This window comes from Nestor notabilis, unplaced genomic scaffold (assembly GCF_000696875.1).
Source record: "Nestor notabilis isolate BGI_N333 unplaced genomic scaffold, ASM69687v1 scaffold8310, whole genome shotgun sequence".
Lineage (NCBI taxonomy): Eukaryota > Metazoa > Chordata > Aves > Psittaciformes > Psittacidae > Nestor > Nestor notabilis.
The window spans coordinates 19,299-45,390 of record NW_009911536.1 but is presented as its reverse complement, the minus strand read 5'-3'; the positions used below and the strand labels follow the sequence as shown (position 1 = coordinate 45,390).

Below are 26,092 nucleotides of genomic sequence, written 5' to 3'. Positions count from 1 at the left end.
TTGTTATGTTATCATTGGCAGCTCCACAGGTGACTTTTGCCTGGTATAAGTGATGATTGATAAAACTTGTTCCAAATAGGTGACAGACTGAGCATTACTGAGGTAGTAGCAGATACCTGATAAACATCTCATGGAGGTTGCCTAGTGAGCAGACTGCTTTCTTTTATATTTCTATTAAAAAATAAATTTTATTACGTAGAGGTTAAAACTGGTTAGTAGCTTTTTTTGATAGGCAGAAAAAGGGTCATGAGTATAATGAGTGCTATTTTCTGTGTGACAGGAGTACATTTGGTCTCAGTGTGATGGAGCTGATGAGCCACTTTTACTACCAAGAATAACTCACTGGATGTCTGTTACTGTACAATTTTGCTCAGGTCTGATAAACCAGTTTGCTTAAAATATTAGAGGCTGGAAAGAGGAGAAGAGGATTTCCTTTGAAGAATGGTTACTAAGTTTTTTTGCTCAGCCCTTTAGCTCATAATGACTTTAGAGCTATGCATGTGTGGGACTAGACAAGTTGCACCCAAAGACATTTACCTTTAGTGGTTTATTCATGACAGTCTGCTTTATTACTGTCAGAGTAAGTTTTCTCACTTGCAACACAATGTAAAGAAATCTTACTGTACTCTAGAGGAAGACGGATGTAGAGGTAAACCGAATAGTTTGTTTAAATTTGTAACTGATACATCAATTCTAGGTCCTTGGTAAGGGTTGGCCCCTTAAGGAAAGGGTACTCAAGTTGGCAGTATCCTTGATCATGCTAAACATAAATAATCACAAGTGAGATTAATTTTGGGAGATGTTTGGAATCATACCTATGCCAAGTTAGCATTTACGTTTTTAGACACAAGAGCTCATGAGTTTTTTACCAATATACATGTAAATGTATGTCAGATGATTTGCTTAACAACCATCGTTCATTAATGACTGAATTTTCCCAGTCTCATACTGGTTGATCCTGTAAGAGTGGAAGTCATGGATAATTAAGAGAGATTTTCAACTTTTGCATGTTTGTTAAATAATTTGTGCTTCTTTTTGACTTCGTCATGAAATGCTATGTTAAAGACAAAGCTAGTGTAGGAATACAAAGCATGTTAATCTGTAGCAGTATGAGAAAAACTACAGTAATTACGTACTTTGCTACCATATTATAATCTCTGATAAATGCATAATGAATAAGCATGGTGATTATATTGTTGTTGTTGATTCCCTTTACTTAGAATGAAAATTTTGATGGTTTTGTAGTTGAAGTTTGGAGTCAGCTGGGAAATCAAAAGCAAACGTGAGTATAAGTCTCTAATTAATTCCTAAAAATCAGCTCTTTTAAATTATCTTTTTAATTTATCCATATTGATTTGAATTTTTCGTTATAAATAAACTTCATTCTAAGACACCTGAAGATTGTTCTGTTTATCTTAGAATGAGTGCAAAGATTACACAATAATCATAGTGGACCTAGCAGACCATATTAGCCTTTCATGCTTGAGTTCTGTAAGGTGTTACTATTGTGCAGGGGTGAAGAGGGTACCTCATTGCATGCTTACTCAGGTGTTGCCACCAGCATTTATTATGACATTGACTGGTTTAGGTTACTGCGTGAAGCTTGCAAATGGCGGATGCTTTCAAGACCATCAAATTTGAGTTGATTAGGAAACCTTCCAAGCCTTTATATAGAGATCTTTTAGACATACTGAAACTAAAACCAAAATCCCCGACGAAAAGTAAATCTAGGGAGAAACTGCAGGCACAGTATATTTAAAGTCTGTATTTTAGAGTAGCTAATCTACCTTTTAGTAGCTCTGCTATGAAGTTTCAGTGAGTCTGCATTTATTGTAGCTGCTAAAACTAAAGGGCTTATCTATATTAAGCTGTTTCCTGACATACTGGTTTCCTTGAGCAGAAGCCTGTCTTAACACCTTGGACAAGATTCAAGGTAAGGCAAGCCCCAAACTGCTGCTTCAGGAGGAAAAGGCAGAATGTGTGGTGAAATTAATGATTCAGCGCAGTAATCTGGCAGTTTTGTGTTAGTTCCCTTAGGAAATTCAGGCATCCATTCCCTAAAGCATGTTATTCCTACCAGCTCTCTATTGCCTAAAATGTCTGGGGAAAAACAGATTAGAAGAAAGCTTCACAGAACACAGACTTCATTATTGAAGACTTTAATCTTTTAAAAATGGTTACTTCAGGTTATTCTGTTCAAGACAAATGTTACTGACTGGCATATAATAGTAACTACTGGAACTGAGTATGCTATTAACACAGTCCTAACATTTCCCTATAAAATCAACACTGGGGAACAAAGAATCGAAACTGCAGCATCTTAGTAGCTTTGTCAGGGGATCCACCATTTGTACTGGAACAAATAATTCTTAAGCTAGATGCTCTTGCTCACAATTAGGTAATTTGCCACGTTGTTCCCAAGACTTGATCTCTATCCTGAGCTCTGAATCTATTGCAGTAAGACAGCCAAAGGGTGATTTAAGCAATTAGTAGCTGCCAGTCAGAAGTTGGGTGTAGTGGTCAGTTTGTGTATTGTTTCCTGTATTTCAGTAAAATAGATGCTTTTCCTATTAGCTAACTTACATGAATTACTATACTACTATTACTATATTACTGTAATTTTAAGATTCACTGAAGACCAACTTAAGCATACTAGCATCAAAGTTTGGTATTGCAGATGGCACACATGAACAAAGCATACTTTTTTTATTAACTCATGGGTAAATTTACTTGTGGCATGGTAAATATGTTACTCTTTGCCAGAAGTAATGCTGGTTCAAAATAGCATTGCTTGTCCTATTTAGTATCATAACTGTTTGTCCTAGGGGAGTTAGGTTGCTTTGTAGTTGCTCTAGCCTTCAGTAACCAAGTGTTATTAAGGTGAAATATAGAAGCACTGCTTACGTTCTCACTGTCTGTTATTGATTAACAGGAGTGGGAAGTATTCAGAGAAGGGTCATACTCGCAGAGTAGAATGCTAACTGCCTCCTTTGCTCTAAGTCCGCAGTGTTTGATCATATGTGGTCGCCTGTGAACAATAATTTAGGGTTACCCCAACTAAAAAAGTGAAAGATGGTAGAAAAACACGAATAGAAACAGAAAGTTATGAACTGCAGATTTTCTTCCTCTTCAAGACCAGACTGGATTTAAGTGCTTCATTGCAAACTCATCTCGTGTTTTTTACCTCGCCACTTCCCTAGAAATAGTTAGCGTGCTTAAGTTGAAAAATACTTTGTGTTGGGCTTACCTCCTCAAAGACAAGGATTCTGACTAAGCCTGGTCTAGGAAGCAAGCTGAAGCTAGGCTTGCATGTGGAATAACAGTTCTCTTAACGTAGAAGTGCATCATTACTTTAAAGTTTTGCTTTGTGATGCCCATAAGATATGGCACCAGTTTCTTCGTTTTGAGATTAAGTCATTTTGTCTATCACTGGCTCAAAAACTGGGTGGCTTGGATATCCAGTGCCCCAGAGGTTTTCCCGATCAGTGTTGTTTTGAGTCAACAGGTGCTTTGAACAGATCTTAACAGATAGAATAAAGTGAACTTGGCACCTTGGCAAGCCTGTATTTTAATTGCCCACTGAGTGATATTACTTTGGGATCTGATAATTTCCTTTTGAATAGCAGAGCAGATTTATTCCTGTTAAATGGATAAGCATCGATGGTCTTTTGCTTCCCTTCCTCCTGCCAGAAAAGTGGAGCAGCCCATGACCTCTTCAGCCCACAGAGTGGCAGTATTGTAACATGCCTCATCGTCCTTGTCAGATTCTTTTGAAGGTGACAAACATCAATAGTAAAGCATGTTCTTAACTTTGGAAGGATGGGGATTGGTTGACAGGTAGGTGTCAAAACAGAGATGACCCCTAATCTTTTGGAGATGTGAAGTGTTTGTAGAACAGCCATCGTGTATGCTCCATATAAAGCATCTGTATTAACTGTTACGTACATAGTATAGGCTTTCCTGACTTGGATCCTTCAAGGTAAACACCTGGAAGTAGCTTAACCTACTCCTAGGTGAAGGAACAGAAGATCATAATGATGCTCCTAGGAACACATGCAGATTAATTTCGGAGCTGTCTGACAATACAAGGAGGCCAGCCTAGCGAATACAATTGATTTCAGTCTTTTAGTGTGAACATGTCTTAGTTTAAAAAGAAAATTAGAAATCAGTTGATTTTGTTGTTTTTGTTTGTTTTTTTTTTTTTTAATTTTATGAATTACAAGTAGTCATCTCACATAAGCGGTTAGCAGCGTTTAATGACACTCAACATGGGTGCTGCAACTGTCAGCTTGCCTTAGGAAATGAAAGAGCTGTGGTGTGGATCTTAAGTAAAAAAATATTTCACTTAAAATCATTAAGGATTTCCAAAATATAAGTGGATGCCTAGCTATTAAATTAATAAATGATAAAATGGTACTCTCCTGTTCGAATTATTCTTTGTATTTGTGTTGAGGGGAAAGCTGTGGAGATGACTCCTGTTAATTTTGTAATGATGTTATGGAAAAGATCCATGATCCCATGCAGTGCATTACCTTAGTGGTGCAGGAACACTTAATACAGCACAGTTTTCTTTATCAGACTTGCAATGGCTAGAGAGAGTGATTTGCGTATGGAACATTTGTGCTTGATACAGCATTTCAACTATGAATTCAGCATCCACTTTCTAAGAACAGTGTGTAGTCATACTTCTTAGCAGAGTGCATCGATATTTCTTGAGTCAGGTGAGTCTGCAAAAGAATCTGAGAAGCTGCAAATTAGTGTCCAAACTCACTAAGAAGTTGGGTTATGATTTAAATACCACCTCATATATCACAAAGCTGGATTAATTGCAGCTGAAGCTCCCTTCTCAGTAGTCCTCAGCTGAGCAAGTGTCCCCATGAGATACCTTTTTCAATAGCTGAACATGGATTTTGGTTGGATTGAGGAGGCATGATGACATCTTTGTAACACATGCTCTCCCTGTTGTCTTGACGTTGGGGCTTGAAATACTGCATTGCCTAAAGATGTTGTAACAAATGTTGTAAGAATCTCCACATAACAGGGTAACGGTGTTAGCTCTGTGCAAGGTTTCTGTAAACCCACAAATCCTGTAACTAGCCTCTTTAAGAACCTGTTATAACTGAACATTGTTAAGATGGGGCAAATTTAAGTACTTCTATTAGCCCTTTATGTATTTCTAGAAAATCTTGTTTTGTTTTTTTTTTGGCTACTCCAACATTAGAAATTAATGGAAAGTCTTCAGGCAAGGTCTAAGGAGTTATCTAAAAGAGCCTTCAGTTTCCTGTTTATCCTAGCTGGCATTACAGGTGAGGTGAAATGTTGCTAAGAAGTTATGTTGCTGGTGTCCACCAAGACACTCAGTTCTGTGGTTTCAGGCTCACCGTGTATCTTCTGGTTTACATCTTCTTAAGCAGAACTAACATAATCTGTGTGTGGAAAACAAACTTTCTTTGTTTTCAGGAATAAAAAAAATTCTAATCGTTCTGGTTTGGGATTAGAATTGCTCTGTAATGCTCAGCGAAGTCTTAAATAATATCAGTCCTTTATGCTGCCTTTTTTTTTTTTTCATATTCACTTAAATGATGGTTTTACCAACAGTATAAGTTTTAAGTAAGAGAATTATATGCCTAAATATAGCTGCCAGGTTTCATATTAGATATCCAAAGCAGTCTGGTCTCTAGCTGCAAGTGTAGGCTCCTAGATGCCTTGAGTCTTGCATGTCAATCCTGTATACATGCTTTGTATACCTTTGGATGTATAAAATGGCATTAGGTTCTTATATTTAGATGCTGAAATACCACCTTTTCCATCTGAAGAACGTGAATTGTCATGATAGGTGTGTGTGGACCTAAGTTTTTCGGGGGTTTATACTGACCAATTCAGGCTCCTGTAGATGTCCAATAGAGGTAACATATATAGTACCCTCTATAGTACTGCTGCCTACTTCCTTCCTGTGATAATGGGAATAGAATTGTTGATATACAAATCACAGTGACGTCAGATCTAATGTGAGATGAAAGATGAATGTATTCAGCTTCCTATCTTTTATTCTAACACATTGGAAATCAGTCTCCTAACAAAGATCTATATCAGTCAAGGTATCTTATGCGGATGATAACTTCAACTCTAATGTGTTTTGCTGCTTCTTGTAGTTTAAACTTGCTTCTTGTAGTTAAAACTTCCTTGATTTTTGCAATAAAATATCCCAAGTTATTAATCCTGTGGCATTTAAGTTTAGAAATGTACATAGCAGAAATATTGAGAAAACTGAGCCAGTTTCACTATCCTGATTATTTAGCTAACAGCTAGACAGGATGATGTCTCTTGCTGATCTCGCTTGTGAGTTTATTGGGTATGGGTTTTTTATTCTGAGAGCTGGGTCATGTGAAAAAGGCATGAATGCACCCATCAGAATCTCACAGCATACATAAAAGTGCACACATTGTTCTCATCAGTCTAGCATCAGCTGACAGATGGCACTGCCATCACACAGAAACACAGAATCAGTCTGAAAACCTGATTTTTATTTATATATTTTTTTGGTCATCATGTGCTGTAGGCATTTGGTATAATGCAGACGATGACCTTCAGACATCTTATGAATGTTGGTAGGAGTATAGGAGCAAAAAGCTCTTCTGGCAGTTCTATCCTTCATTTTAGTCCTTGAAAAATTAATCTATTAATCAAAGTTTTACCATAATTCACTCCAGTTTCTTGGTATTAACTAGGCAATGAAATGGCACAAAAGGGCAATTTCTTCTTGAAGCAGACAGCTTTATTCTGTCCAATTTTCTTGACAAGGCATAAATTTTCGGGAGTACTGACTACCAACTTGTGGAGAAAGAAAATGTGGATGAAGTTGGAGACTTGCAGAATTCTGAAGGGTCACACAACTGAAGGGAAGGTTATAACAGCCTTATACGTCTTCTGCAAGGCTTTTCAAATGGAGTACAGCCCACTCTTAGGCACTGCAGTGAACTGTACTACAAAGTATCCCAAACACAGTAGACCAGCAGTGCCAGAAAAGGGGAGGTCTGGAAAAATAAGCTTCCTGCAGTCTCTGGGTGATGAAAATTTGGAGGTCTGCATACTTCGCAGGGGACAACATACATTGAAATCATGAAGACTTGGAAAACTGACCTACCAAATGGTAGTTATAATAGAAGGCCTAAAATAGTAGGAATGAAATAGACCTTAATTAGCTCAAGATAGAGTCTTAAAGGTGCCAGTGTTTTAGTAGCTACTCTGAAGTTAAATTTGACGATAGTGAAGTCTCTGGTAAATATTTAATGAAGCCTTTTCAGAAAGATTGATTCTATTCCCACTTCCCTGCACCTCATTACAATGTTTAAAATGTCAGTAACTTCTCTTTCAAAATTACTAGTGGTAATACAGCAGAGTGTTGTGTTTAATATACTGCAAAGCACTGTTGGGACATAGTAAAGTTTTAAGTCATAGCACAATAAATGAGCATTCTGCTGTTGCCATTTGGGGGAGAGGCAAAGGGTGCACATTTGATTGAAGGGTGCACATCAGCTGTCTTGGCTGACAAATGGAAAAGAGCCAAAATTGATTTAGGTGATTCTCCTCCTCTATTCTGCTCTTATGAGACTCCAGCTTGAGTACTGCATCCAGCTCTGGGGTCCCCATCGTAAGAAGGACATGGACCTGTTGGAGTGACTCCAGAGAAGCACCACAAAATTGATCAGAGGGCTGGAGCACCTCTCCTGTAAAGACAGGCTGAGGGAGTTTGGGACTGTTTAGCCTAGAGAAAAGAAGGCTCCAGGGAGACCTTATAGCAGCCTTCCAATACCTGAAAAGGGCCTACAAAAAAGCTGGAGAGGAACTTTCTACAAGGCCATGTAGTGATACGACAAGCAGTACTGGCTTTAAACAAAAGAGGGTAGATTTAGATTAGATGCAAGGATGAAGTTCTTTACACTGGAAGCAGGTGGCCCAGAGAAGCTGTGGCTGACCCATCCTTGGCAGTGATCAAGGCCAGGTTGGATGGGGCTTTGAGCAGCCTGGTCTAGTGGAAGGTGTCCCTGCCTGTGGCAGGGGGGTTGGAAGTAGATGATCTTTAAATGCCCTTCTGACACAAACCATTCTATGAATCTGTGAAGTCTTTAACAAATAATGCTGTCTCATTTGGTAGAAGGTTTTCAGGGCCCAGAGGCCTGGCTTGACAAGTTAGTGAGTAGATGTTAATCTGGGTTTTTTTGAGCAAGAATCTGCATTTGTCCAGCTACCCTTTTTTCTTCCTGACCTCCTCCAAGTTGAAACTAAGTTACACTGCTTGGATTTGATGTTGGGAGGATAGGACATGGCTGTTCTGATGGAGTCTGTTTTTAGAGTCCTGCGGGCTAGGTACAAAATAAAATCAGCAATCCATACTGCACTTTAATCAGGCCACAAATTTCTGTCTTTCATTTACAGTTGGTTATGGTTCTATGCTGTATGCCTTTCTTGTTTTGGAATATAACTGCTTTTGTGCAGCCACTGCTTTTGTGGATGCATCACTGCTTTTGTGGATACATATTCACCTCTGATGGCTAACTACCAGTGTCTGAAATGGCTGAGGAAGAGGGAAACCTTGAATTTCATATTACTTGGTTTGTATTTTCTTTGCATCTGATTCAAAATAACCCCAACTGGTTTGTTTTTTTTTTTTTCTTCAAAGGATTGCTGTCTGTATAGCAAAATCTTAGGATCTGAGGTAGATAAATGAAGATGCAGAGTGGGAGCAAGGGTGTTAGCCTTGTTTCTAAATGAAAAATTACCTTTCTCTGCACCTATGTTAGATTCTTTTCTTCAATTTTATCCCTCCTTCTATCTGCTCACCTTTTAAATAATTAAAGTCATCAAACGTTTTGCACAGCATAGAGATCTTGAAGTTCCTACAGCTGAAAAAGGTATCAAAGGCAGAGAAGAGAGATCTCTGCTGTTGAACAGCATAGAATAATCTCAATGCCAGAGGAACTGATTCTTTGGTCAAATTTATCTACATGTAGCATCTCTGATGTCTAATAAAGGGTGTGTTCATGCTGTAGTTTGGGCATAACTACTTAAAAAGGTTATTTACTCATGAGACACAAATCAGTGGGAAAGAAGGCTTAGCAAGTTTTAATACTGATCATAGCTTTTGATAAGATTGTCATGTAGGAGCTGTGATGTTTAGTTGGTGTAAATAAATACCTGTTTAGTTTAGTGTTGTAATTTTTTAATGCATTCCTATGGAAAAGAATTCTTCTTTGCTATAATTCAGAGTGTCACTACTCAGGCAAATCAATGTGGGATGCATATAAGGAAATTGGAGGGAAAGCTGTTACTTTCCCAGGACAAGAATGGTAGAAGTACATGCTGCAAACAGGCCAAAAGCTGATTCCAGTAAGCTCATGTCTTCCCACAGAAGAGAAATATAGGTGGCAGTGTGGCAGTTCATTGTCAAGAGCTGTTCAGTACAGCCAACTCTCAAATTGTAAGCACAAAATACTTCGCTTTGTTTGCCAGGATTTTGAGGAGAATGGCTTTTGTGGTGTCCTTAGGAAGCTTTCTTGAGGCATCAAACCATTTCAGGGAAAATCAAAATAGTTGGTTATCTTTGGATAGTGTCTATGTTGTGCAAGTAAAACATAATTACTGTGATGGATAATTATATTGGAAGATGGTTTCAGAAGAATAGGATGGTAGTACTCTGAAAGGCATGACAGTACCAGAAGCTGTTTCTGAGAGTTCAGATCTATATCCTGCCCCTCTTGCTTTAAGAGTTTTAGACTGCTGGAATGGGTCATGAAGTTACTTTCTGCTTGATTCAGGTTTAAGTATAGTCCTGAACAGATCTAGAATTCTGTGCTAATGTCATCTGTCTGACTGCCTTTGTGGATCAACCCTGCCAGTAGGTAAATATGAAAAGTTGACTGTGTTCTGAAGAATCAAGTGACTTAAGGCAGGCATTTCGGAGGACCATATTTATAGTGCAAATTTAAGGTGATGTTGGACTCCTCTTAAGATAATAGCCATTAAACTATTTTCTTTCTGCAGTCTGTGTCTGGAGGGTTTTCTATTAACATCATCCTTCAGATAAGGAAGACTGAGAACAGTTTATGTGAGAATTTTGAAGCTTATTTCCCTGCTGAAGTGTTTAGAATAGGGATATGAAAATCAGCTTTTGTGAAAGTCTTCACATTAGGCATATGGAAGGTGATACTTCCAGATAGGACATGGTCAAACATCTATTTTGTAGCTATCCAGGAATGTATTTAGAAACAAAGGATTACTTATACAGGAAAAAGCCAGCAGCAGAAATGTTTCTATACACAGTGCTTGGAAATACCCCTTGAAGATTGCATGTCTTGGTGTGAAAGCATCTTTACAGATTCTCAGATCTCATGTAGTAACATGGTGGTAACCTGAATCTATTAAACAGCTGCTTGTTTCAGACCAGTGTTTCATTCTTCTGTTGATCTAATTCTTTTTACTGAATGTGACCTCAAGAGGTGACCTGCTCTGATAAGATATGCTAGTTTTACATGCTAACAATGCATACTTAGATTAAAATAAAACTAGGAAACATTTTAGCCCCAACATGATCACAAATTCCAGTAAAACTAAGACTGTGTCCAGCAGTTCAGTGTTCTCAGTCCTTAAAGAGAGTAAGCCTCTGATCAGACTTCCTACATTTTTTTTCTGCTATCATCATCCATTACAAATTGTTTTGCTTTCTTGCCAGCTGCATCTTTTCAATTATTTCTACTGTTACTTGTTAACTTGCCCTTGCCAATATATAGCACCAGTTCTACTGTCTTCCCTCTAACTAATATATTACATTTCAGGGAGTTGATTCACTTGCTCATTCACCTTTCTGAAGCTCTGCGTGAAGCACATCTTAAACTCATACTGGTCATCCCTCCTGCAGTTGCAGCAGGGTGAGTATTTCTATTAAGATGTCAGATTCCAGGTGAGAAATACTTTCTTGTCTGGTATACAATAAATTCAAAGCTTTGTTTATAGCTATGTATCTTATATGAATAAGATATTACTTGAGTTTGATCTTCATGCGTGTTGCACTGAATATCTTAGGAACTACGTGCATTAATACATACCTCATAAGTTTTGATGTCAAAATAACTTGCAGAAGGACCTCCTATCGTGGTGTTAATCCAAAATGTTTGCTAAGAACTGCCAGGAGAACAAGAGCAGAAGCAGTAGTGGAGCTTAATGACTTGTTGCCAAGGTGTGAAAAAGGTGTTGTAAAGGTAGCATATAAAAGAACTTTCTGAGTCTCTGGGCACAATTTAAGTTATGAGAGATAAAAGTTATTCTTAAGTAAGAAAAACAGAGCTACTGGAAGGAATTATATCTATAACTGGGGTTTGGGGTTTAAAAAATTTTTATTTCGACTTCATATGTACAGAAAATGCATTTAGTAAGGAAAAAATGTTCAGAATTGTTGGGGTTCTGTTTATTTGTGCAGTGATTTGAATCTGATGGATGTACTGGTTTACGTGCTCCTCTGGCTCAAGAGCAGTAGGCAGTTCTTACCTTTCAGTGTTTGTAGCAGGGAAATATTTACTTCCTAAGATTGTATTTGTTTAAAAAGTAAAACCCATGTGGAAAATCAGTGTGTAATTTCATTAAATGTGGAAGGAATGTGAATCCTCTTTAAACTTTTACATTTTTAGGAAAAGATTGTATAGTGTCTTTAAGTGATATATAGTAAAATTGAAAAATCACAGTTTTACTATTTCTCTAGTCCTTCTCTGGAAAGAAAAAAAATCACACTCTAGTATTTCGGTATTTCAGGGAGATAGTGTCTAATACTTCAGGGTTTTGTATGATCAATCAGTGATTATGTCCGTGTAAGAGTGAGCAGGTAGAACTAAACACAATGGTGGAAGGTGATTCAGTATTCCAGGACAGTGGTGTGACTTCATTATTGAAATGTGGATGATGCCAGTGCTATACAGCTTTATTAGCAAGAGTTTTGCCAGTGTCTATCTGCCATTTGGTAACATACAGTCATGTTTGGATGCCTTTCCAGGTCAGAAGATGCATGGTATTCTTCCATTGTAAGCATAGCTACCTGTTGTGTTGCCTTGGGGAGAAGTGTTTATGGTATACAACAGTGCTACGAAGATGTACAAGGAATACATCATGTCTTTGAGAAAATTGTGGTAATAAGGGGTTATCTTATCCCCAAAACTACTAGGTTTTGAATCTCTGTATTCCGCTCTCCCCTTTACTTGCTTCTGTCCCTGCCACACTGTGTATAGGCCAAATGTTAGTTACGTATATGTCACGAAGGATTGCCTTTTACTGTCAAGAGTGTGGGAAGCTCCAAATCCCTGTCATTTGTTTTTAAGAGATTTGGTGGGGGCTGTTGTCATATGGGACTGCAGAATAATTGAAGCATAACCTGTTGTAAAGGATTACATAGATGAAACAGTTTTCACGAGGTAGTTGAGATTATGCAGTGGGTTCTGGTAACTGCAGAATAGGTGACAGATGAGACACAGGTACTAATTACATGTCACGCTTATTCCTTATCTCTGAATTTTACCTAATGGAATAGGTACCTACTCCTGGTAATGCAGGTATTTTTGGCTTACTTATTTTGACTTATATTTGGGCTTGGCTTGCTAATAATGATAACTGGGGAAGACATGTAATATTTGCATAGTCAGCAATGCATGATTATTTTGCTCCAAGCTTCTTTTTTTCCTTCAAGCTGTTCAGTAACCTTATGTCTGCACATGAAAATTCAGTACTGTAAGTCAGTCTTAAACAGAGAGCCATATTAGGTATTTTTCAGATGTGAATTAGTAGATAGCTAAAGAAAGATTTAACAGTGTCTTATTTTTCTCACCTTGGCCTGTTTAACAGTGTGGACAGGCTCACAGCCACTACAGTTTGACAGTTTAACAGCACACTTTCAGGATGGTATTGTACAACCTCCAGAATTTCTTGTAGTCTGTCACAATCTTTCAGTGTACATTCATTTTCATGTTACCAAAAAGGCTGAAAAAATGGAATGCCTGAGTAGGCTTTTAAAAGTATAGCCACAGAAAAGACATTTGTTTGTAAGGGTGTCAAGTTTTTGTTGAGTTTTATAGGGAAAACAGGGCATTTCTGCTTACAGATATCTGTGCAGAGCTTAAATGCTGCCTGTTGAAAAGGATCAGGGACTGTGTAGCAGGTGACTGAAAAGTTGCCTATGTGCTGAGATGACTCTTAGTATCTGTAACTACGAGTTAGCACTGTAACTGTGATGTCACCTCTTCTGTAAGTTAGTGATGTAATCCTGTCCAAGCCAATTTCTGAATATAGGATGTGTACTTTTTACCATCTTAAGACTGTGAGCTCAGAACAACATCTACCTGTAATGTTGTTCTTCAATAGCTGCATGAAATCTGATTGAGGTTTATTTTCTGTAAAACTATGTATTTCAGGATGGTTTTTGTTGCTTTGTATTTTTCTCTGTTGCACAGTATAACTGCTTTATATCCTTAAAATGAGATAGGTAGTTTAATGCAAAAATTCCTTTGCTTCCATATGTGGCTGGCCACCAAATATTGATAGGCAGAGGGTGAAGCAAAGTGTTGAAGGTTATAGCAAAAGCAAACAAAATAAATTCCATGTAAATTGGTAGGCAGTTCTGTAAAATAGTATCTTTCTAGAGCCCTTTTCTGTAGGGACTGATGGTATCTGACAGCCAAGCTGCATTTTGAGGAGATTCCTTCTAATCACTCCAACCCCTTTGTTTCTACCTCAGTTCTGGTGGGTTTTGCATCATGTGTTGTGAGACACTTTATGCGTAGAGCAGTGCTAGTTTCTAGTGCATTATGGCATTAAGAGTGTAGATGCAAGTCTTGGGACAACACTAGGCTTTTGCTGTTGTTTCTTTTTCTGTAGGCAGGGTTTGGCTTGTTCCTTTTTCCTATGTTCTGTATGTTCCATGGTCTTTCTGTGTCAGAATTCACACCCTATAATCCCGAGGCGGCTTGGTTCTCTGCTACACTCCAAATCTTGCAAAGAAATGCAGTGTATAGATGGGGTCAAGAATTTATTCTTATTTGTGGCTGGTAATACTTGAGTCTTAAGAAGCCAGCCTTCTCTGTCAAGAGAAGGTTGAGAATCATTCAGATTTGCTTCAGAATATAAATGCTTAGGAGCCGCTTCTGATGCGTGGATGGCTTTGCTGGTAAAACTTTCTACTTACAGGGAAGGTCCCAGGAACTAAACCATGCTATTGGCTATTGCCCTCTGAAATGCTAAGTAAACAGAAGTGTTATATGCTTTGTGGTATTAACTCATTGCACCACAGAGCAATAACTGCAATACTTCTTTAAAAATAAAGACATGGAAATTAAGTCCTTAAAAATCTATTCTTGTCTAATGGTATAACCTTTGCAACATTCACAGACCATTAGTACTCTCACTTCTTGCAGATATCTCTGGAAAGCTGTGGGTTGGTATGCCTTTGCTGGTATGGTAATAACAAATATTTTGAGATTCTTGTGCTTTGATTAAGTCAAAAGTAATGAGAAATTACTATGCCTTCTCTCTTGTCTGTCATTTATTTCAATCTTTCATGCCCTTTTATGATCTACATTTCATCCTAATTGATAGTTCCTTTTTAAAACAATTTTCTGTTGCTATTAATTGTAGTCTATTACAGATAAAGCAAAGGAGAGCACTTTAAAACATTTTTCTAAAGTGCTTTATCACTCACTTCATACAGTTGCTTTTAAAAATGCTAATGCATGCTGTGGTAGAATTTAAGTAATTGCTGTAAACAGTGTTCACATTACAGTACATTTGCTCCTTTTGCTGTTAAGGAGAAAGTGGAGAATAGTAAAAACCTTAAGATTCCCATTCATCGTGGTGTTTATTGACATTACTAGATTAAGTCTCATTGCCAGGAGGACCTATCTCTGTTTTGTTTATATGCAGTCACATGGGGCTCTACAACTAATTTTTCTAAATCCCAAATTAAGAGTTGAAATCACTGTATTTTGCCTTAAACAGAATTTTCTTTGTTATGGTAACTGTATCTTTCAGGACTGTTCTGCAGTTGAACACCATGTTGATGTTTGGACCTTGTGTTGTTGTTGCCCCTCCTGCTGCTGTCCTTTATTGACAGGGTAGGGGATTCGTAGTTCCAAAACCTTTCTGAACTGGGATCAAGAGATGCCCTGTTAGAGCTGGGAAGAGCTGTCTATCTAAAGTACAGTTTTTGAATCTGAAATGTGTTATATGCCTGTCCCTAAATGGCCTTGTCTCTAGAGTAGTAGTGAAGTATTCCTTTTTTCTAACTGTGGGAAATAACACTTGTAGTTTATACATAAGAATCCCAATGTCTCATTCCTCTAAACCAATTATTTTGTTTCTTTATGCATCCCTAAAGTTTCTGGGATTTACTCATGAACCTTTATTGCCCAGGAGAATGCATTAGTCGCATTCTTTTTAATTAGTTCTATTATATATGCCATCTATCTGTCTTGCATTTATGTCTCCCTATTCCATTAACTAGAAAAAATCACTTTACTTCCTGAGTAAATAGGTAGCTGAAAATACGTTTATAAGTTACAGAAGCATTCTAAAATGTTCATAATGTCCATGCGTGCTTTAGAGCTTAGAAGTACATTGGATTTAATGATATCAATAAGCAAAATCCTGACATTTTCTGCCTTACTTGACTTTTTAGGTAGTAAGAATATTCTTAATTTATAGGATAACAAGGCTTCAACCTGAAAGTGCTTCCCATTGTGCATTACATATCTCATGTCTTGAAACTCACTTTGGGTTTTAACACTTAGACATGGTTGAAAGTGTGCTTTAATGGGTCTTATATTCTTTATTTGTTGGAATCACTGTAGACTGTTAATCAAAAATACAGTAAAAGGCATGGAAATAAGTACCATCAAGAATCAAATAATATTATACAGTTCAGCAGCTGGTAAAAGACTGATAAAGGAGACATGAGCTGTATGTGGAATACCCTAACCAGCTGGGATGCTCTGAGCTGAAACATTGTTCCTTATGTGTTCTACCCTGATTAAAACTTAGAGCATAGTTAAATACAAGCAGTTTATTTAGGAATTTGTTATTTAGACTCCTTTGATATGCATGAAGATCAAAGCAGTCTGGCAGCAAATGCTGTCTGAAAGGAGATGCTTTTAAGAGCTAAAAATACTGGTTTGCTTAGGAAAAAAACACAAACAAACCTGAAAATGCAGCATTGTACATGAGATCAAGTGCAAGATTGAGATGGTTAGTATTTCCATCCATCTGGTGTCCAGGAATTGTGTGATTTGCCTGCAAACATAAGTGATCTTGCAAGAGAGAGGAGCAGCAGGAGCCAAAGCTATGATCTAAAAAGTGTGTGTATTCTGTGTGACTGTATTTTGGGATGGGAGACTTGTGGTTGCATGTGTCTGAAGAGAGGTGCTAGAATTGCTGGGTTATGTAAATGCTTGTTAGAGCAGATGGTTCCTTCAGGTTTCCTGAAGACTTCCACTGTATCTTTCAACAGATTGTCTCAAAATGGTAGAGCATTGCTGCTTTTAACATGCATGGATATGGATGTATGTATAAACTACATGAGTACCATTTCTAAAATGGCAGTGGGTAGCTGGGCATGTTCTGCTGATTGGCGATGGTGGGTAGCTCCCTTTGTGCTGACTAATCCTGGGCGTGACTAAATTCCTGGCTTAATATGTGCCCTTCAGTAATTACTGCAGAAATTATGCTGGTGAAAGCTGTGTGGATATTTTTATACTAATATCACAAGCCTCTTGCTGAATAGAATGGCTGTGCAGCAGTTAAATACCTTTAGACTAAATACTCTGTTGAGGCAAAGTTAAAAAAAAAAAGACAAATGGGGCTTGAAATTCCGTTGCACTTGTTCTCTTAAGTCTGTAAATCACAAGGATTATTTTATTTATATCTCTATACTTACAGTCTTTAGAGTATGTTAGGGATGCTTTTTCAAAGACAAAGTGAGGCTTTGAATTTGAAGAATAACTCTTTCCTATCTGCAAATAAATTGAATTTAACCTGATGATCATTACATATTTTGTCCAGATTCAACAGCCATTTTATCCATGGTGCTTCCCAGTTACTGTGAAGAAAACAATGAGTAAAGAAATTTAGTTGAGCTATTATCAGAAAGAGCATCAGTAATGCTCCTGTTTCCTGCTGTCCTGTCTCTGTTCAGGAAACCCTGCCGTGCACCAAGCTAGAGTGTCCTGCTATGGATTACGCCGGGACCAGAGCTGCTCGGCTTGGCTCAGCTCCATGTTTACTTGGCAAAGAGTGAGGAAAAGGCTGAAGTACTTAATGCCTTCTTTGCCTCAGTCTTTAATAGTAAGACCATTTTTTTCTCAGGATACCCAGCCCTCTGAGCTGGGAGACAGGCAGGGAGCAGAATGAGACCCCCATCCAAGGGGAAATAGTTAGTGGCCTTCTATACCATTTAGACACACAGAAGTCTATGGAGCCAGATGGGACCCACCCAAGAGTACTGAAGGATCTGGCAGAAGTGCTCACAAAGCCACTTTCAATCATTTTCAGCACTCCTGACTAATCAGGGAGGTCCCAGTTGACTGGAAGTTAACAGATGTAATGCCCATCTACAGAAAGGGCTGGAAGGAGGATGGGGGAACTACATGCCGGAACTGAGAGTCTGACCTCCCCTGTCATGGAAAATTATGGAGTGCCACTGTGAGCGCCATCACTGGCAGCACAGCCAGGTAATGAAGGCCTAGGTCAGCATGGATTTATGAAAAGCAGGTCCTGCTTGATTAACCTGATCTCTATGACAAGGTGAACCACTTAGTGGATGATGGAAAGGCTATGGATGTTACTTACCTGGACTTCAGTAAAGCCTTTGACACCATTTCCTTGGCATTCTCCTGGAGAAACTGGCTGCTTATGGCTTGGACAGGTGTACTCTTTGCTGGGTAAAAAACTGTCTGGATTGCTAGCTAGCCCAAAGTGTGATGCTGAATGGAGTTAAATCCACTTGGCAGCCAGTCACAAGGCTCAGTGTTGGGGTCAGTTCTGATTAATAATGATCTGGATGAGGGGATTAGATGCACCTGGTAGAAGGGCTCTGCAGAGGGATCTGGGCAGGCTGGATTGGTGAGCTGTGAGGCCAGTTGTACAAGACTCAACAAGGCTCAGCACCGGGCCCTGCACTTCGGTCGCAACCACGCCATGCAACACTAAGGCCTGGTGAAGAGTGGCTGGAAAGCTGCCAGGTGGAAAAGGACCTGAGGGTATTGGTCGACAGTCACCTGAATAGGAGTCAGCAGCGTGCCCAAGTGGCCAACGCAGTGAATAGCATCCTGGCCTGTATCAGAAGTAGCAGGGCCAGGGAAGTGATCATCACTATCATCCCCCTGTACTGGACATTGGTGAGGCCACACCTCGAATACTGTGTTAAGTTTTGGGCCCCTCACTACAAGACAGACATTGAGGTGCTAGAGCATGTCCAAGGAAGGGCAATGAAGCTGGCGAAGGGTCTGGAGAACAAGTGTTAGGAGGAGCAGCTGAGGGAACTGGGGTTGTTTAGTCTGGAGAAAAGGAGGCTTGAGGGAGATTTTACCATTCTCTGCAACTACCTGAAAGGAGATTCTAGCGAGATGGCTGTTGGTCTCTTCTCCCTAGTAACAGGCAATAGGACAAGTGGAAATTGCCTTAAGTTGTGCCATGAGAGATTTAGATTGGATATTAGGAAAAATGACTTTACTGGAAGTGTTGTCAACCATTGGAACAGGCTGCCCAGGGAAGTGGTTGAGTCACCATCTCTGGAGGGATTTAAAAGTGCTTAGGGACATGGTTTAGTGGTGGACTTGGCAGTGTTATGTTTATGGTTGGACTCAATGATCTTAAAGTCTTTTTTTCCAACCTGTGTGATTCTGTGATTCTATGAAGTGTCTTGACTCATTTGATATGCCATTGAGAACTTTCTGGGGGTCTTCTTTAAGTAAAATCACATTTAAGTTGCTAAAAGCTTGTTATAAAACATACCCTAAATATATGATGAAATTACAAAAAGTACTGGTTGCTTTATTAGTTACCAGTTTTAGAATTACAGATGAAAAAACTGTTCAAGTAGTGATTGCAGCATTTCTAGGGGAAAAAAAAATCTGCTTGAAACTTCCAAAATGTTGGAGTTTTGTATGTATAAATCATAATTAAAATGCATGGAAGACAGTTTTAAAGCAGATTGTTTCAACTGTTGTTTAAGAATCCCCAGGTAACGCAAGGCAGCTTTGTACTTGAGTAATGTTATCAAGCCTAGCATGATAGTACTAGATATATATCAGGTCTTGGTCCTTGGTAATACTATGCAAAAGAGTTGCTGGTCTTCATATGTCTTAGTGACATGCTTACCAGTACAAAACAGAGGTCATTGAGCAGTATCTTTTCATTTCACCTTATAGGACATGGTGTTTGGGATTATTAGCAAGAGTAAAGTGCTTTGTAAGTAAATCATTGGAGCTATCACTCTCCTCATGAAGTTCTCAAAAATAATAGTACTGTATAATTGCATATTATTTAGCTAGAATAATTTGCTCTCTCCTGACCATTTTTTGATAGCATATATTAATGCAGTATTTAAGTGAAAAACAAGCATGGTGGGGTTTTTGTCTTGATAAAAGGCTCACTTAACCTCACAGTTTCACATCTGTTAGAAGGACTGGGAAGTGTTAGTGGAAATATGAAGCGTGGTTCCTCATCTCTAAACCAAAAGCTCTCAGTATGAATTTGATGTAAGTGCCAGCTTTCTTAAAATAGTCCACTCTGAGATGTGCAACTGTTGGACTAGAATGATATTTCAGGTGGGACACGTAAGCAAACCTTGTATGGAATAAATAAACCCAAGTCTGTTAATGTTTTAGTGTGGGTCATGTTTCTTAGACCTTGAATTGTTTTTCTCTGGACTCTCTCTAAATGTCTCACATTGTCCTTATTAGATGGTTCCCTGAACCATATATTTTAAGCCATCGCCCTTAGATTTTCCAGGAAGAAATATGTGTCCATATCATACAGAACAGAATGTATAGGGCATCACAAATCAACTGTGTGGCACATGCCTAGCAAGTCAAGTCTATTTTGGATACATTAGACCTGTTGTATATGCAGTACAAAATTTAATTTTTGCTGGTCCTCTGTAAGATCAGGGCAAAAGAAGTAAGGGAATATATTTCATATGGAAGTGACCTAAAGCATTTTCCTGAAACAGTAAGGCTGGTGAATTATTTTTAAGCTTGTAGAATATGTCAGATTAGTAAGTAAAATTTAACAGGAGGTGATCAGATCTTTAAGTTATTCCAGAAACATTAAAAATAAAAAAAGAAGGAGAAGTAAAACATGGAAATGCGTGGAAACTTCCTGGGCAGAACTGTTGGAAGGGGGTCAGGCAGTTTCAAATTACCAGAGCAAGAGTCGTGTGAGATGTGGGGAAAGGGACATTTTTCATTTTGAGACGATTGGCAAGGAGCTTTCAGGGTGACAAAAGGTAATATTCTGTTTTCAGTGCTAGGCATGTCTTGTAGAAAACTGAATCTGGGGTACTGTATTTATAAGAGGATGTAGAAAAATGAGAGTGTTCAGAAGAAAGCAAGAAAAATGGCTAGAAGTATACATAATGTCTCCTTTGAGGAAAGTTTGAAGAACTGTATTTAGTATATTAAAGAGAGGAAACAGTTGTCAGGAGACATAATAAGTCTTCAAATGTGTCCACAGGGGCTGTATAAGTGACAATGATACACTGGTCTTTACATCAGCTCAGAAGTAAAGGATAAAAGTACTCTTAGTTTATGATAAAGAACTCTTAGGTTGAACACTAGAAAAAGAATAATGTCAGAAAGAAAAACACAGTAGAAACACAGCAGAAAATTTTGGTATCTTCATAGGCATTTTGAACTTGATGGTACATACCTAGGTAGCAGGTGATGCACAGCTCTGCAAGGAGAAAAGAGAGAGCAGCACCTTTATTAATTTCTTTGAGTGGCAGAATTAATGCCTGATAATGCTGTTTCAGCAGAAGAGTGGACGGAATCAGAGCTGAGCTAGTGGGGAAAAAAGCAGAAAAAGAGTACTCTCTGTTGAGAAACTTTTCTTCCGCTCTACCAGGAGCAAAGCAAACATTTGCAAATACACCTTCCCCCTGTTTCTCTTGAGGAGCCGTGGACAGCTCCTTGTACAGGGCATGCACCTTATCCATTCTCAGCTAACTGAAGCTATATACCAGCTATGATTTTGAACTGCTGCTTCTTGCTCTGGCTGATCTCTTGTTTGATTGGAGAGAAAAAGAAGTTGAAAATCACAAATGTAAGCACTTCTTACATTTCGAACAGTCTAAATTCTTAAGATCTGGTAACTGATTTGGGTTATGTTGAAGTTAAGTGTTCTTGACACTACATGTTTTTAAAAGCAATGAGAAGTTTCTGGCAGAGGATATTTTTGGTTTACATATGCATTATGAGACAAGGGACTTTGAGAAAAACTGAAAATATCTCAAGAGCCATTACTGTATTGCTGGTTTAGGCAAATTATAAAGCCTTGACAGTGTTTTACTGTGATTCGGCAACTTTCTGCTTTTCAGCCTCAAAGTGGTTTTGATTTAAACCATTAAAGATAATGCATTTTATGTTCAAATGGCACTTAGAACTATTTGGAAAATCTTCATTATAGCATTCTCATTGTTCTAGGATATGGACCTGTTGACATTCCTGAACAAAGTCAGAAGCAATGTTCTGTGCTGGTTTTGCTTTAGTTTTGTAGTAGTGGGGACAGAGGGTAGACAAGACTAATTCTGAATTCCTGCATTTTTGTCATGAAAAGACTAGCTATCTTGCTTGATATGTTTGAAACTGCATTCTTCATTCATTGAACAGTAAGGTTAACTGTGGTGAGATGTGAATAAATGGAGTTAACCTAGCTTCTTTTAGGAAATTCTGGGAAGAGGCAGTTAAAACATTCCTATTACATATTCTTGTAGCGTTGTTTAGGCAGAATTATTCCAATATTGTGAACAATCTGGACAAATATTTAGTCTTCTTCTAAAAACATATAGCTGAAGTCCTTTCAGGACTTTATGGGGGCTATAAAGGTTAAAATATACTAATACTTTATTTGGGAAGGAAGAAATTCCATTTCCAAGAAAATGAGATGTTGTTAAAAATAGTTCTTTTCATAGAATCACAAAATGGTTTGTGTTGGAAAGGACCTTAAAGACCATCTTGCACTGGGCAGGGACACCTTCCACTAGACCAGGTTGCTCTAAGCCCCATCCAGCCTGGCCTTGAACGCTTCCAGGGATGGGGCATCCACAACTTCTCTGGGCACCCTGTATCAGTGCCTCACCAACATTTTAGTGGAGTAGAAAGTGAAGAGAAAACTTTTCTGGAGAAATATGAAAGATTTTTCTAGTGTCTGCTGTTTATGAAGAGATATTTATGTAACAGGGTTTTCCTCCTTTAGACCGTTAGTTGATTGTTCAGAATAGGTGGATGTTTCTTTGTGGTTTTCATTTGTTCTGAGAATCAGCTTCCTCTTAGACCTCACTGTAAGTTTTATTGATCAAGATCCAGCTTTGTATGAAGGGGAATCTTGGAATTGTTCTGTATGCTGTCAGCAAGGTTATGTAACAATGGATTTGGAGGACAGAAAACCCCAGCATTTTGAAGTGATCTATCTTAAAACGCTATTGCTAAAGTTTTGGAGTTTAAAGTTATTACTACCTTTGTTATGCAAAACTTAGTATAATGTCTTAAGATAAATACAAGAAGGAAATGCTCAACAACATATACTTGCTCTCTGAACTGTAAAACAAAGCCAGGCAACTGAATTAAGTCAGTTGTTAAGCAGCTGGAACCAAAAATGACTGAAAAGCAGGATTTTCAGTTTGTGCAAAAACATCCTGCAAACCACAAGTTTTGATTGTCAGATTCTTCAGCTTACTCCACTGTAATGCTCTTTTAATACCTCTTTGTTGTTTAGAAAGTTTGCAAAATACTTCTCTGCTGTGCAGCACTCTTGCTTACAACTTGTTAGTGGCTCGTGAAACATCCAGTTAAATCTGTAGTTGAACGTGGCTTTCATTTTTCACTTTTTTAGATCCTGAGCTTGGAAAAGAGCATAGTAAAGCTACTACAGTCTTAGCAGATAATCCATATAAAATTTGTCTGTCTTTATTGTCTTCTTGAGATGCACAGCAGGAGTACAGCTGCTTTGATTTGAAAGCTGCAGGAATCCAGACCGCTTTTCTCTCTTCAAATATTTGAACATAATGCGTGCTTCTCATTCAAAATACAGCAAGCATCCCCAGCTTCAGATGTTCATATCTGTACATGTTAAGAGTAAAAAAGAAATCTACAGCCTTTCCCCCTGCTAAAGCTTCTGTAGGCATGTGCGTGACAGCACGAGGTATGTGCTGTCAGTATTTTCTACCTCTAAATTTGACTTATTCAAAATTAAGATTTTAGCTACTCAGTTTATTTTTGCTGCAAAAACATTGAGGTCATAAAGGACTGTCTTAAAGTAGCTTCATCTCCTTCTTTCCAGAGCTCTCTAGTGAGCTTTCTAGGCTAGCTGGCTGGCATAATAGTTTTTATTGCATATTAGAGAACATGTAAAAATTGTGTGACTTGGATCAGAACATACAGCTTGAGATACAAGTTTATATTGAGAGGAGCAGAAAACTGGGTAGGAAATGACTACTGGCTACCTCTGAGTAACAGTTATTGGAGAAAGTTTAATAACCTCTTCAAATTATAGTAATACTATTGAATAATACTCAGAGTCATGCTGTTGGGCTCATGGGTTTTGTTTCTTTCCTGTATAAATGCTTGAAGCATAGGTCTGTCAGTCACATCTCCCTTTAAACTGAATTCTGCTAGCTGCAGTAAATGCAACTATAAATTACTTCTGTTTCTCTTCCCAAGGACTTCCCTGTTTTTGCTGCTGTTTGGTGGGCTGCCAGCTCAGTACAGCAAGACTGCAGCCATGAGAAAGGTTCAGTGTAGTTTGTGTAGATTCAGAAACGACTTGTGAGGAACAAATTTATGCCTTGCTATATAAAATTAATGCAGCCAAGGTCTGACTTTACATATATGTGCTGAAGCAGGTGTACACATCAGTTTTTGAATTCCGATTAGGGAAAATTATTAGAATAATATATTGGTCAACTAATGACATTCAAAGAGAAGAAAGAGTGGAATGTATTCCTCACTGTGTCTGGCATTTGTAGCTCTACCAATTCTGAGCCAGCTGCTGTAGAGCAATTACTGCGTAAGTTTTAGGGCAGGGGGAGTGGGGGAGGTCCATTTGAACCTTTGCAAGGAGGAATTAAGCCTACATTTGGTGTGTTACGGAGGTTTTACATTAGGCTCATATGCTCTGGTGTACAAGCTTGTTTTGCGTGATGTTCTGCTATTGGAGCGTGATTTGCCTGGGCGTTAAGCCCTGGCATGAAAACCCTGGAAATTAGGATAACCAAGTGGTGACACAGTGGATGTTCATCTATGCATAGTCTTGCTTACATGATTCCTCTGAAGATGAAGCAACGTAATGGAAACAGGCATAAAAGAGAGCAGTTAAGCTCCCAAATGTGGAAACTTCAAATACAATGACAAGTTACTGAAAGAAACTTTTTCTGCTTTGATATTCAGATTGTCTGGTTTTGTCAGACAGGTGAATTTCTGATGTTTGCTTAAGAGTTTTGGGTGGAAATTCTTAAGTTACTTGAAAAATACAGTGTAAGTGTCCTCAGCTCTGAGGACAGCAGTTTTCAGGCTCAATTGTCCCTATGTGTCTGCTGGGATTTCATGCTTTCTTTTCAGGACATACAATTTTTGACATGTTTCTCCTTCTTGACTTCTGTTACTGGTTTAAACCAGATGGACCACAGGTAATTAGTTTGGCTTCATGAAAACTGTGTAGGCTATTCCATGATAAGAGCAGATCTGGTGTTTCTCCCAATTTGGAGAGCAAGTACTGCAAAGGCAACAGCTGGGATGGAATATGTATATTAAGGAAGAGTGCCAATCCTCAGTGTTTTGCAAAAATTTCATTTGGTACATAAATACCATTTTGTTTCCTGATGAAAATACAGGAAGTTTTTACTTGTCAATCTGGTATCATTTACAGTCTTCTAATGATATGAAGCACTTACATTGTGTGAAGTCACCGCTCCCAGCTCTTTTGTATTGTGAATCTGTAGCAGTCAGTTACAATTTCCTTGCTTGTCAGACTGGCTAGGTTTTGTCACTGTTTTTAAATGCCTATCATAATCATAATAATTTTGTAAAGAGATTCTTGCTGTTAACATGTTCACTAATCCTAATAAAATCAGTCAGATTTGTGTTTTTAGGGTGCATTTGGTAGAGATATTATTTTTTTATTTTAAATTGTGATCTTTTCTGTGGACAACTAACAGATTGCCCTTGTGCTCTGTGAAGGCATCTAAATTTTACTATTCCTGTCATGAAATCAGTGCAACAGCCAAAGACAACTGCACAAGTAGGGTTGCAGGTTTTTATTTCTGAATTTAAGCCACTATTCTGAATAGTAAATAATTATATTGGAAGGTGCATTATCCTAACGCAAAATAAACTGTAACAATGTGTCTCTTGGTAAAAGTTTGTCTAACAAGCTCTTAAAGTCTACCAATGAATGAATGAATGTTATTATAGTGTTCCCAGACTACCTGCACCATTCTTCCTAATGTCTAGCCCAGGCTTGCTACAGAAATTGTCTTGGGACATTCAGGCTGTTCCAACTCATTAGAAATGAACTGCTAAATTGTCGCGTTTTCATTAAAATTCTCCTTTTTTCATTTGCTCATTCTTTCAGAATTTTTATCTCTTGGGATGCTGTTTCTCTGACTTACTAACAATAAGGTGGTCTTTCATATTACATGAGCAAAATGTAATTTGGAGATGTTAAGAAGATAAGAGTTATCTGGGAGGGGAAGGATCTTCTTGCTTTCGTCTCTGTCTTCATCTGTTCTGACACTTTTAGTGTGTGAAACTGGGAGAGTGTTCTAAGAGTAGAACCAGATGAAAAGCCACAACTG

General features: G+C 38.3%; 1 protein-coding gene across 1 annotated transcript in view; it reads left to right on the top strand.

The window, feature by feature from the left end:
- Positions 1-26,092, top strand: part of CHID1 (chitinase domain containing 1) — a gene marked incomplete at its 3' end in the record, with an annotated part of 41,753 nt that overhangs the window by 5,429 nt on the left and 10,232 nt on the right. The window contains exons 6-7 of the mRNA XM_010015275.1: positions 1,221-1,282; positions 10,833-10,925. Coding sequence (XP_010013577.1) covers positions 1,221-1,282; positions 10,833-10,925 — 155 coding nt within the window. The remainder of the gene's footprint in view (positions 1-1,220; positions 1,283-10,832; positions 10,926-26,092) is intronic.